The following is a 13,156-nucleotide window of genomic DNA, read 5'->3' on the forward strand; positions in this document are numbered from 1 at the left end:
CGGTTCAATCCATCTGAAGATAATCAGCGAAACTGCCCCCTAAAGGAGCAAAGCAAAAGCCCCTCCCAGGCAGACATGTACCTCAGGCGGAAGCGAAGGTTAACCTGGAACCGAGTGTTAATCCTGATCTCGGGCTTGGTGATTTGCTCCATTTATCAGATTCTCACTGCAAACTTCCAGCTTTCAGCACCGCGGAGAGCGCCGAGTGAGAATGGAGAGAGCCAGAGGCAGGAATATCTCTCCATCCGGGCCAGGAAACTACTGGAAGCCAACACCAACATTGTAACCCAGAGCAGCAGCCCCCCAAGAGGGCTCTCCAGAACCAAGACCCCCACAGCTGGGGTATCTAGGATCCCCGCAACCAGAACTCCTACAGCCAGGACCCTCAGAACTGGGGTCCCCAGGACCCCCACAATTGGGGTCCCCACAGTCAGGACCCCCACAATTGGGATCCCCACAGCCAGGACCCCCACAATTGGGGTCCCTAGGACCCCCACAGCAAGGATCCTCACAGCCTCCCCTGGGCTAATCAACAGCTTCAACAGAAGCAGCGCTGGAGAGACAGGAACAGGAACGCCTCGGTTAAAGGGCTGCATTCGAGTGGGGAATGAGATCATTCCAGCTCCCACCACAGTCCCCCCGGTGCCGGGGAGCAGCACCGAGGTGGAGAGCCTGGAGCCCCCGCTTGGCCACACTAAGGGCGAATACCCTGCGGATTTATTCTCGGTGGAAGAGCGCAGGAGGGGCTGGGTCCTGCTCCATGCTTTGGGCATGATCTATATGTTCATTGCGCTGGCGTTGGTCTGCGATGAGTTCTTTGTTCCATCTTTAGGGGAGATTATTGAGAAATTGGACATTTCTGATGATGTGGCAGGAGCCACTTTCATGGCAGCGGGAGGATCAGCTCCAGAACTCTTCACCTCTCTGATTGGGGTCTTCATCTCCCACAGTAATGTGGGCATCGGCACTATTGTGGGCTCGGCTGTGTTCAACATCCTGTTTGTGATCGGAATGTGTGCCATCTCCTCCAGAGAAATCCTCCACCTGACCTGGTGGCCTCTATTCCGGGATGTCTCTTTCTATATCATGGACCTGGTTATGTTGATAATATTCTTTCTAGACAATATGATCGAGTGGTGGGAAAGTTTGTTGTTGCTTTGTGGCTACATAAGCTACGTGTCTTTTATGAAATTCAATGCGGAAATCGAGCGCTGGTTTAAAGGGAACATCGTCAACAACCACAATGTGATTAAAGCCATAACTATCATGAACCCAGTGAAGGTCAGTGAGTTTTTCTTTGACTCTTTCATTCTGTCTCTGGCTTGTTTTAGCTTCAGATCTTCACCGAGATTAAAGTCAAGGCTTCACTTGTTGAATTCGAAACACTCAGAACAATTTCAGTTCAACAAAGATACAATCCGCCTTTGTGAGATTTCCCCGCGTCAACTGATACCAAAACCAACCTGATCAAATCCACTCCACAATAAAAGGCGGCCTCACAATGATCATGCAACAGAACTGATCACTCCTGTGTGTGTGTGTCAGTGTGATTCTGCCAGTGTGTGTGTCAGTGTGTGTGAGGATGTTTGAGAGCGCGTGTGTCTGTGTAGAATAGACAGTATTACAGTTGATAAGGAGGATGTGCAGGATATTCTGGAGGGTCTGAAAATAGATAAATCCCCTGGTCCGGATGGGATTTATCCAAGGATTCTCTGGGAGGCAAGAGAAGTGATTGCAGAGCCTCTGGCTCTGATCTTCAGGTCGTCGTTGGCCTCTGGTATAGTACCAGAAGATTGGAGGTTAGCGAATGTTGTCCCATTGTTTAAGAAGGGGAACAGAGACTTCCCCGGGAATTATAGACCGGTGAGTCTCACTTCTGTTGTCGGCAAGATGTTGGAAAAAATTATAAGGGATAGGATTTATAGTTATTTGGAGAGTAATGAATTGATAGGTGATAGTCAGCATGGTTTTGTGGCAGGTAGGTCGTGCCTTACTAACCTTATTGAGTTTTTTGAGAAAGTGACCAAGGAGGTGGATGGGGGCAAGGCAGTGGACGTGGTATATATGGATTTTAGTAAGGCGTTTGATAAGGTTCACCATGGTAGGCTTCTGCAGAAAATGCAGATGTATGGGATTGGGGGTGATCTAGGAAATTGGATCAGGAATTGGCTAGCGGATAGGAAACAGAGGGTGGTGGTTGATAGTAAATATTCATCATGGAGTGCGGTTACAAGTGGTGTACCTCAGGGATCTGTTTTGGGGCCACTGCTGTTTGTAATATTTATTAATGATCTGGATGAGGGTATAGTTGGGTGGATTAGCAAATTTGCTGATGACACCAAAGTCGGTGGTGTGGTAGACAGTGAGGAAGGGTGTCGTAGTTTGCAGGAAGACTTAGACAGGTTGCAAAGTTGGGCCGAGAGGTGGCGGATGGAGTTTAATGCGGAGAAGTGTGAGGTAATTCACTTTGGTAGGAATAACAGATGTGTTGAGTATAGGGCTAACGGGAGGACTTTGAATAGTGTGGAGGAGCAGAGGGATCTAGGTGTATGTGTGCATAGATCCCTGAAAGTTGGGAATCAAGTAGATAAGGTTGTTAAGAAGGCATATGGTGTCTTGGCGTTTATTGGTAGGGGGATTGAATTTAGGAGTCGTAGCGTTATGTTGCAACTGTACACAACTCTGGTGCGGCCGCACTTGGAGTACTGTGTGCAGTTCTGGTCCCCACATTACAGGAAGGATGTGGAGGCTTTGGAGAGGGTGCAGAGGAGGTTTACCAGGATGTTGCCTGGTATGGAGGGGAGATCCTATGAGGAGAGGCTGAGGGATTTGGGATTGTTTTCGCTGGAAAGGCGGCGGCTAAGAGGGGATCTTATTGAAACATATAAGATGATTAGAGGTTTAGATAGGGTGGATAGTGATAGCCTTTTTCCTCTGATGGAGAAATCCAGCACGAGGGGGCATGGCTTTAAATTGAGGGGGGGTAGTTATAGAACCGATGTCAGGGGTAGGTTCTTTACCCAGAGGGTGGTGAGGGATTGGAATGCCCTGCCAGCATCAGTAGTAAATGCGCCTAGTTTGGGGGCGTTTAAGAGATCCGTAGATAGGTTCATGGACGAAAAGAAATTGGTTTAGGTTGGAGGGTCACAGTTTTTTTTTTAACTGGTCGGTGCAACATCGTGGGCCGAAGGGCCTGTTCTGCGCTGTAATGTTCTATGTTCTATGTTCTATGTGTGTGTCAGTGTGTGTTTAAGAATGTGTGTGAGGTTATGTGTATGTATATAAGGGTTTTTGAGAGTGTGTGTCAGTTTATGTGTGTCAGTGTCTGTGAGGGTGTGTGTGAGAATGTTTCAGAGTGTGTGAGGGTCTGTGTGTCAGTGTGTGTTTGAGAGTGTGTGAGATTATGTGTGTGTATACAAGGGTTTTTGAGAGTGTGTGTGAGGGTGTGTGAGGGTGTGTGAGAGTATGTGTGTCAGTGTATGTGAGGGTGTGTGAGAGTATGTGTGTCAGTGTATGTGAGGGTGTGCATGAGGGTGTTTATGAGTGTGTGAGGGTGTGTGTGTGTGTCAATGTGTGTGAGGGCATGTGTGTATGTCAGTGTGTGTGAGGGTGTGTGTGTGGGTCAGTGTGTGTTTGAGAGTGTGTGTGAAGTTGTGTGTGTATATAATAGTTTTTGAGAGAGTGTGTGTGAGGATGTTTGTGAGTGTTTGTGCAGAAGGATGTTTGAGTGTGTGTGTGTGTGTGTGTGAGAGAGAGAGAGTTTGTGTGAGAGAGAAACTTAGCAACTGACCTTCAGGCAGTTAATGGCATCATTGATACCAAAGGGTTTTATTGAGAATCTATAACAGGTGAGAGTCCCTTTTCACAATAGCCCTGTTGTGTAGAATGCATGATGCTGGGTTATCCAGTAAGTGTCATGTGTTTGCTTCAGGGTGGTGGTGTTTCTGTACCATTGCTCCTGCCACTGTAGTTGAGGGAGTTACTGCTGTAACTACATCGAGCATCTAACTTGGTGAAATTACTATAACTAGGGAGATGGTATTAAATAAACTGATGGGATGAAAGGCAGATCAGTCCCCAGGAACTGATGGCCTGCACCACAGGGTATTAAAGAAGGTGGCAGCAGAGATAATTGATGCATTAGTTATGATATTCCAAAATTCCCTGGATTCTGGAAAGGTCCTGGTGGATTGGAAATACACTGATGTGACGCCCCTACTCAAAAAGGGAGAGAGACAAAAAGTGGGAAGGTAGACCAGTTAGTTTGACTTCTGGTGGAGAAGTTGCTGGAGTCAACCAATAAGGAGATAACTGAACACTTGGAATGACAAAGCTCAATCCACCATTGTCAATTCACCATGAAGGGTAAGTCACGCTTGACAAACTTGCTGGAGTTCTTTAAGGACATAACCAGCAAAGTGGATAATGGGGAACCTATTGATGTAGTATATTTAAACTTACAGAAGGCATTTGACAAGGTGTCGCATAAATACTGATCCAGAAGGTTAGATCTCAGGGAGTTGGGGGTAGAGTAGTGGCTTGGATTGAGGATTGGCTGACTGACAAAAAGCAGAGGGTCAGGATAAATGGGTCCTTTTCTGATGACAAACTGTAACTAGCAGGGTCCCGCAGGAGTCAGTCCTCAGACCTCAATGGTTTATAATCTATACAAATGATCTGCAAGCAGGGGCTGAGTGTAACATAGTGAAATTCATGGAAGATAGTGAAATAGGTGGTAAGCAGTGATAGGAGATAAAGAGTTTACAGATGGATATTGATAAGCTAGGAGAATGGGCCAGAATCTGGCAGGTGGAGTTTAATGTGGATAAGTGCGAGGTTATCCATTTTGGCCGGAAAAATAAAAGGGCAAATTACTATTTAAATGGGAAGCAGATTCAAAGTGTGTCAGTGCAGAAGGATCTGGGTGTCCTTGTGCATGAATCACAGAAAGTCGATATGCAGGTGCAGCAGATAATATGAAAATCAAATGGAATCTTGGTATGTATTGCAAAACGACCGGATTTTAAAAATAAAGGAGTGTTGTTACAATTGTTTAGGGTGTTGGTGAGACCACACCTGGAGTATTGTGTCGGTTTTGGTCTCCTTCCTTGAGGAAGGATGTGATGGCATTGGAGGCAGCTCAGAGGAAGTTCACCAGATTGATTCCGAGGATGAAAGCGCTGTCGTCTGAGGAGCGGTTGAATAGCCTGGGCTTGTACTCGCTGGAGTTCAGAAGAATGAGGAGGGATCTGATCGAGGTATATAGAGTGCTTAAGGGGATTGATAAGGTGGGACGTTGAACAGATGTTCCCCTTGTGGGACAGTCTAGAAAAGCAGGATAAAGAGCTGTTGGGAGCAGGCAGGAAAGTGGAGTTGAGACCAGGATAAGATCAGCCATGACCAGGTTAAATGGTGGAGCTGGCTCAGAGAGCTGAATTGCCCACTCCTGCTCCTAATTCCTATGTTCCGATGTTCCTATCAGGAGTCAAGTGGTATTCTGCTCTTGTGACCATGTCTGGATCAAGGTTGTGATGAGATTTGGAAGCAAGTTGTCTGGAGGAAGCCAGACTGACCATTAGTGAACAGATTAGTGCTGACAGTATTAAAAACTCAACTCCCTCCATTAGCTGTTGCTGAGTTGGATCAGTGAGATTGAATAGGTAGTACTGAGTTCAAACCCAATTCAATCCACCTTTCAGCAACATCTGAATTGAATCTGGTCTGTAGCTGTTGTTATCTGCCTTTATGATTGCACATTGTTGGCAGCCAATCGGATGCAGTAAAGATCTTTTCAATGCGCTGTTTATTCAGTTTGAAAGAGTTGGAAAGTTAGACAGTGGGGCACTGGAATTTATCAGTGACTTAATAGAAATCCTAGTTCTTGGAACAGGCCCGAGAAGCACTGGCCAACAGAATTCTGGAAAGGTAGATCCCCCAAATGACAATCATGTGGACAATACATTGATAGACTGACACCACCTCAACAACTTCAGGGACCTAAGCAAGAGGCCTGGAAGAAGCTATTACAAAGGGTGAGGAACACACATATACATAATATATAGATATTAACAAGTTATTCTATAGTGTGAACAGAGGTTACATGCAGATGAGGAAACATGTATTTGTGAAGAAGAAGCTGTACCGGCCAGAGAAAGATTAACACATAGATAGTAAGGTGAAGGTGACAGGGACACGGACAGATCATCAGCTGTTCATTCCAGTTCTGACTGAACTCATCCCCTTAATCCACACACCCGACAGAACAGGCAAAATATGGAAAGTCGTTGTCAAAAAAACCTTCTCCTAACTTGTAAAAGCAATCAAGGTCCAAATTGACCCACTGGGCCCCAGGCCCTTAGTTACTACAAAAACGCTATTCTCCTTCTGCCGTGAGCACTTTCCAAAAACACAATTAAAGCTTCCTTCTGAGCTATAAGTCAGTTCTCACTCTTCAGAATCTCCAGAATCCTCTTTCTCAGTTTGATCACCTCTGAGAAAAATAAAACTTTTGGCCAATTTAAATGGTGGCCGCTCTTTCTCCCCAAACGCATCACCAATTGCACTGCATGTTATTAGTGTCTGTAACCATTTCAAATATTGAGTCAGGTCTCATTGAGTGCATCTCTCCAATGAAACCCAAGCTCCAAGTCTATCTGCAAATTTGGGGTGTATATGAAATATTCTTTCCAGTAAATTAAATACCACATTTCAACCCAATTAGTGTTATATTTTAAGAAAATATATATTTATTAGTTCAGTATTCGATATATTGTGGAAATAAAATGAGCAATAATTGGGAGTCTCTCAGACCTGAATGCATTGATCACCGATACGGGACATGTTGTGGGCATTTGGTAAACAGACTAGTGATAATCGGACTTGTAATAAACAGGCTAGTAATAAACTACACAGCTAGTGAACATTGTATGTTTTGATATCCTATCACCTACTCAGCACGACTGAGTATTGGGAAAAGTGTTTACATACTCATCCCCATCTGCTCTTTTCACAGGGCAAGGGGAACCTCTCAGAGAAGCAGTCTCTCCCAAACAGTCCACCAGAGCCCAGAACCAATCAACGCCAATGCATCTTGAAGGAGGTACTGATACAGTTGAGCACTTTAAGCAAAAGCTGCCATTGATAAGGGAGCTGAGTGAAGCAGAGTGCTGGCATGGAAGAGACAATGGTGCTAGTGTTTGATCAGGGCCAACGTGACGGAGCTTCAACACAGAGTGTGTCCTGCTCAGCTGTCTGACTGAGCAGATCTTTGTGGCCATGTTTTCAATGTTGACCTACTTGGGGTTCAACAATCAGAAACATACCGGCATCATCCAAATGTGGGATGTATTGAAGCAACATCTCTCTCATTACAGTTTGCCATTCACCATGTATCAACAAAAATGTATCTGCAATAGAGATCATGCTTCTGCAGACACCAAGCAATATCTTTTATGGATGTGTGTGCTACTATTTTAGTGGTTTAGAACATAGAACATTACAGCGCAGTACAGGCCCTTCGGCCCTCGATGTTGCACCGACCTGTGAAACCAATCTAAAGCCCCTCTAACCCACACTATTCCAATATCATCCATATGTTTATCCAATGACCATTTAAATGCCCTTAATGTTGGCGAGTCCACTACTGCTGCAGGCAGGGCATTCCACACCCTTACTAATCTCTGAGTGAAGAACCTACCTCTGACATCTGTCCTACATCTATCACCCCTCAATTTAAAGCTATGTCCCCTCCTGCTAGCTATCACCATCCGTGGCAAAAGGCTCTCACTATCCACCCTATCTAATCCTCTGATCATCTTGTATGCCTCTATTAAGTCACCTCTTAACCTTCTTCTCTCTAATGAAAACAACCTCAAGCCCCTCAGCCTTTCCTCATAAGACCTTCCCACCATACCAGGCAACATCCTAGTAAATCTCCTCTGCACCCTTTCCAATGCTTCCACATCCTTCCTATAATGCGGTGACCAGAACTGTACACAATACTCCAAGTGCGGCTGCACCAGAGTTTTGTACAGCTGCAACATGACCTCCTGGCTCCGAAACTCAATCCCTCTACCAATAAAAGCTAACACTCCGTACGCCTTCTTAACAACCCTATCAACCTGGGTGCCAACTTTCAGGGATCTATGCACATGGACACCGAGATCTCTCTGTTCATCCACACTACCAAGTATCTTACCATTAGGTTTGGTATCTAAAGTCCAAGATGCAGTCTTGAGAAAGTTACTGGAAAATTGCAGCATTGGGATTTCAGATCTTCTGCTTGTATTGCTAACACAGACTGATGCAGGATCTGCTGATGCCAATGTCTTACATGGAGCATCATGTAGATTAGGGATATATGTGGTGCACTTCCAATAGCTGTTAAGCTTTCTTTAAAGGAACCATCCAAGCTCACTGTGAAGAAGTATCATTCATTTTAATATTGTTTGACTTGCTATTCTGTTCAATGATGATTTTTCTTTTGATCTTTAGGTTCATGTTGCTTATGTTGTCTGTGTAGAAACATCATAAATACCTCATGAAAATTTCCCCTGGGATCACTTCACTAGATAAGCAGGAAAAGAGAATCTTAGTGAAAATATTGACAATGTCATTCTACACAGTGACAAAGCAATCCCTCCTTCTGTTCAATTTCATTCAGCAGCCGCAGACTGGCTTTTCCCAAAATGTTAACAGTCTTTCCTTAAACCAAATCATTTGAGGAAATATAATTTAAAGTTGACTATAGTTTTATTTAATGTTCTGAATGATTAAAAGTCTGCCCGAATGATCTCCTTTAAACTAGTGCCGAGGTGACACTCTGCCTACATTTAAGTTACAGAATCAACATCTTCCTTGTCTATTTGTATTGTACACCCCACAAGAACATACATTATCGACTATGTGAAACTGACACCTGCACATTCCTTTTGTACCACTGATACAGGGTGGCAAGGTGGCACAGTAGTTAGCACTGCTGCCTCACAGCACCAGGAACCTGGGTTTGATTCTGACCTTGGGTGATTGTCTGTGCGGAGTCTGCACGTTCTCCCCATGTCTGTGTGGGTTTACTCCAGATGCTCCGGTTTCCACCCAGTCTGAAGATGTGCGGGTTAGCTGGATTGGTCATGCCAAATTGCCCCTTAGTCAAAGATGCGTAGGTTAGGTGGATTAGTCATGATTAATGAGCGGGGATATGGCAATAGGGTGGGGTGGCCTGGGTAAAATGCTCTTTTGGAAAGTCGGTGCAGACCCGATGGACCAAATGGCCTTCTTTTGCACTGTAGGGATTCTATGATACTTTCTGTTTGAAACAAAAGGATCGATGATTGTGTGCGAGATACACACTGGGTATAAGCTTTGGTACAATGAAGGTTCACCAGGTCGATTCCTGGAATGAGAGACTGAGTGGAATGGGACTGGACTCTCTGGAGTTTAGGAAAATGGGAAATGGTGTCATTAAAGATTCGGATAAAACTTGACAAGATGGATACTGAGAGGTTGCTTCCCCTGGGAGTCTATGACTAAGGGTCATAGTGTCAAGATAAAGTGTCAACCATTCAGGACTGAGATACGGAGCAGGTTTGAGGGGCCGAGTGGCCTACTCCTGCTTCTTGTGTTCAAATCAGTAGTTAACACATTGCCAATGTCACTTTGTAACAGAGTTGCATAAGTTTATTCACTTGTGTGTGAAATGTAGATTCTCCAGTGTGCGTTTTGGGCTTGAATGGCTGAATGGCAGGTTGAACATAGATTTGTATCTGCAGTTTATACAAAGTATAAAGGCCAGCCTCTGTGTGTCCACCAGCCTCCTCCAGCATTTTCCCCTGTACATGTACCAGCTGGGAAGTTATTCAGTGATTATGATTCTGTTCCAGTTGTAGCTCATTGTCTTACTAATCAGTCATCATCTCCAATCCAAGTTCCAACACAATGCCATAGAGACATCCAATTACAATGGATGGTTTATGCTTCTTTTTGCTGACTAAAGTATGCAGCTTGTTGTAAACAAGTGAAAATGAATGCTGGGACTGGAGCTGGCTGGTAGAGTACCAACCGCACCAACTGCCATTGCCACATTGTTGGCCAAGGCAGCGCCAAGCAAAGTTAGCAAAGATTCAATGCCCAGCGGAGAGCCCACCCCAACCATATCACTGAAAGTGACGCTCCCTCTTCATCCATTTCCATTCGCAGTTCCTCGTTGCGACAGCGAATCTCAGTGTTTGTTTTAAACAAATAACATCGCAACCAACTCAGAGAAGAATCAACGATGCAATCAATTCCTTTGTAAAGTCACGTCGTGGTTTTTTAAAAAAAAATTTGATTTTAATTTATTATTCATTTCATTTTCTTGCATTGATTCAGTTTTTAATTCCCCTTTTTTAAATCCTGCTTTTCATCTTCTTTCCCCCATCATCATCTCCCCTCCTCCCACCCCACTGGGGCCGTCTGTTACCTGTTCCATAGAACCATAGAACCATAGAAAATTACAGCTCAGAAACAGGCCTTTTGGCCCCTCTTATCTGTGCCGAACCATTTTATGCCTAGTCCCACTGACCTGCACTTGGACCATATCCCTCCATCTTGCCCTTTGAAACACTGCTTACCTTTATTCTGCTATTAACACATTCTGATCTCCAAATGTGCCACTATCAGCACCCTTCTTAGCCATGGTCACCACCATTTACATAATTTACATCCACTTTGTCTTTTGATCCATGACCCCAGGTTAAAGTCCAACAGGTTTATTTGGAATCACGAGCTTTCGGAGCGCTGCTCCTTCATCAGGTGAGAGGAGAGAGGTGAGCAGTTATCTCACCTGATGAAGGAACAACGCTCCGAAAGCTCGTGATTCCAAATAAACCTATTGGACTTTAACCTGGGGTTGTGAGACGTCTTACTGTGCCCACCCCAGTCCAACGCCGGCATCGCCACATCTTTTCATTCATTGCATAGTTGTGAATCTCTCCCTTGTCTCCACCGCAATCCAGCCACCACACCACCCCCACCCCCTCCTCACCAAAACACAGTATAAATCTCATCCTGCTTTCAACTGTCTTTGCTCTGACAAAGGGTCATCCAGACTCCAATCGTTGGCTCTATTCTCTCTCCACAGATGCTTTCAGACCTGCTGAGATTTTCCAGCATTTTCTATTTTGATTATCTGAGTTGCCTGTGGTTGTCTTACCCTAGTGTTGCAGTGAGTTTGGCAGGATTACTGTCCTGGTATCAGTAGACTAGAGAGAGAAGGCAATCATAGAGATTACAGCAAACAGCAACAGTTACTCACTCTATCAGGGCAACATTGCTCCTTGCCCAGATCTCCAGTCCAAGTAGACTTTCCGATCTCCCTATCTTATTTTACAATTCTCACCCAATTCCCTTTCCAATCTTGTTCTAGTCTTTGCTTCAATAAGGAATCGCTCCAGGTTTTAATCCTTTGTGTGAAATTTTTCTAACTTTCTGGACCCAATGCACAATGGCCACAATCCACTGGATGGACCCAGTGCTCTGGATGGAGTCTATCAATGGAATCGTGGTCTTAGTGTAGTGGACATGACTTCCGGAGCAGCAGTTACACTTCAGCGAAGCAGCCAGCTATATACACCAGTGGAATCTATTGGGGTTGGATAACTTTCTAATGTTTAAATCAGCAAAAACCCCCAGCAACCTTACTGACTTGTATTTGGGAAGAATGTACTTGTTGAGATTTCTTTAAGATGTCTTCCTTCTTTTTGGCGCAGATCAGGGTGAATTTCAAATGGGGAAATGATCCGTGTTGCGTGCAGTGTGCTGACTCTATCCCTTCAACATGAGCTTGTCTGACAAGGACTTTCTCATCATTTAATCTGACCCTAATCCTTTTCACACTGACCTATTTTAAACCAATCGCTGCAGAGCTTCTTAACTCATTGAGGGTTGTGGGCGGGTCAATGATATAAGAAATGTTAAAAGTTACCGCCATCAGGACCAATTGTGAACTTTCGATACAAAGGATCACCCACTCATTTTGCGAATAAAACTTTATAACACCTTCCACCTATGCCGTACCCTGCCTCCAACCTTAGCTGGTTAAGTATGAATTAGCAACAAGAATCACCTGGGATGGGAGGGAGAGGAGAAGGTGTTTGAGGAACATTCTGAATTGGGTGCAGCCTGAATTAATTGATCAGATGTTGGGGGTAGTCGGGAGGATTGGAAATGTAATCTGGCTCTCGGTGAAGGTTGCAGTCTAACCTTCAATAATCACAATAGGAATAGGGAGCGAGGGAAGACAATTTCTATCTTGTTCCTGCTCTGTTTAAAAACAGCGAGAGGCAAAGACCCACCACCCTCTCCCCGGCTACCTCCTCATTCTGCTTCTCAGCGGCTTTTCAATCTAAATACGAACAGATGTCAATGGCAGAATCTGTCTCTTTTTGCACCAAATTGATTGGTTTACCCATTGTGATATTCCCCATCACAGAGTACCCCCCCATCACAGAATACACCCCCATCCCAGAATACACCCCTATCCCAGAATACACCCCCATCCCAGGATATACCCCCATCCCAGAATACCCCCCCATCCCAGAATACCCCCATCACAGAATACACCCCTATCCCAGAATACACCCCCATCACAGAATACACCCCCATCACAGAATACACCCCCATCCCTGAATACACCCCCATCCCAGAATACACCCCCATCCCAGAATACACCCCCATCCCAGAATACCCCCCCCATCCCAGAATACACCCCCATCCCAGAATACACCCCCATCCCAGAATACCCCCCCCATCACAGGATACACCCCCATCACAGAGTACACCCCCATCACAGAGTACACCCCCATCACAGAGTACACCCCCATCCCAGAATACACCCCCATCACAAAATACATCTCCAAAGAATACACCCCATCATAGAACATACCAGTGATTTCTCATGGCTAGGGGTTATTACAACAGGGCTTGCATGGGGAATCACTATGTCCCATCACTGCCCAAAGAATACAATCCATCCCACAGTACAACATACAACATGGAACCACTTACCTGAGCAACAACAGAGTTTAAATGTGACAGATTGGAAGCTTCTTGTTGGATGGAGAGGTTTGTAATCCTCTCAAATAATGGTCTGAATATTAAACTCTGGAACTGAATAGTGCCT

General features: G+C 44.9%; 1 protein-coding gene across 1 annotated transcript in view; it reads left to right on the top strand.

Moving 5' to 3' along the window:
- The first annotated feature begins 75 nt into the window (after positions 1-75).
- The window catches only part of slc24a1 (solute carrier family 24 member 1), a 64,303-nt gene continuing 51,222 nt past the window's right edge, over positions 76-13,156 (top strand). Inside the window, exons 1-2 of the mRNA XM_078241894.1 lie at positions 76-1,281; positions 4,066-4,090. Coding sequence (XP_078098020.1) covers positions 76-1,281; positions 4,066-4,090 — 1,231 coding nt within the window. The remainder of the gene's footprint in view (positions 1,282-4,065; positions 4,091-13,156) is intronic.

This window comes from Mustelus asterias, chromosome 24 (genome assembly GCF_964213995.1).
Source record: "Mustelus asterias chromosome 24, sMusAst1.hap1.1, whole genome shotgun sequence".
Lineage (NCBI taxonomy): Eukaryota > Metazoa > Chordata > Chondrichthyes > Carcharhiniformes > Triakidae > Mustelus > Mustelus asterias.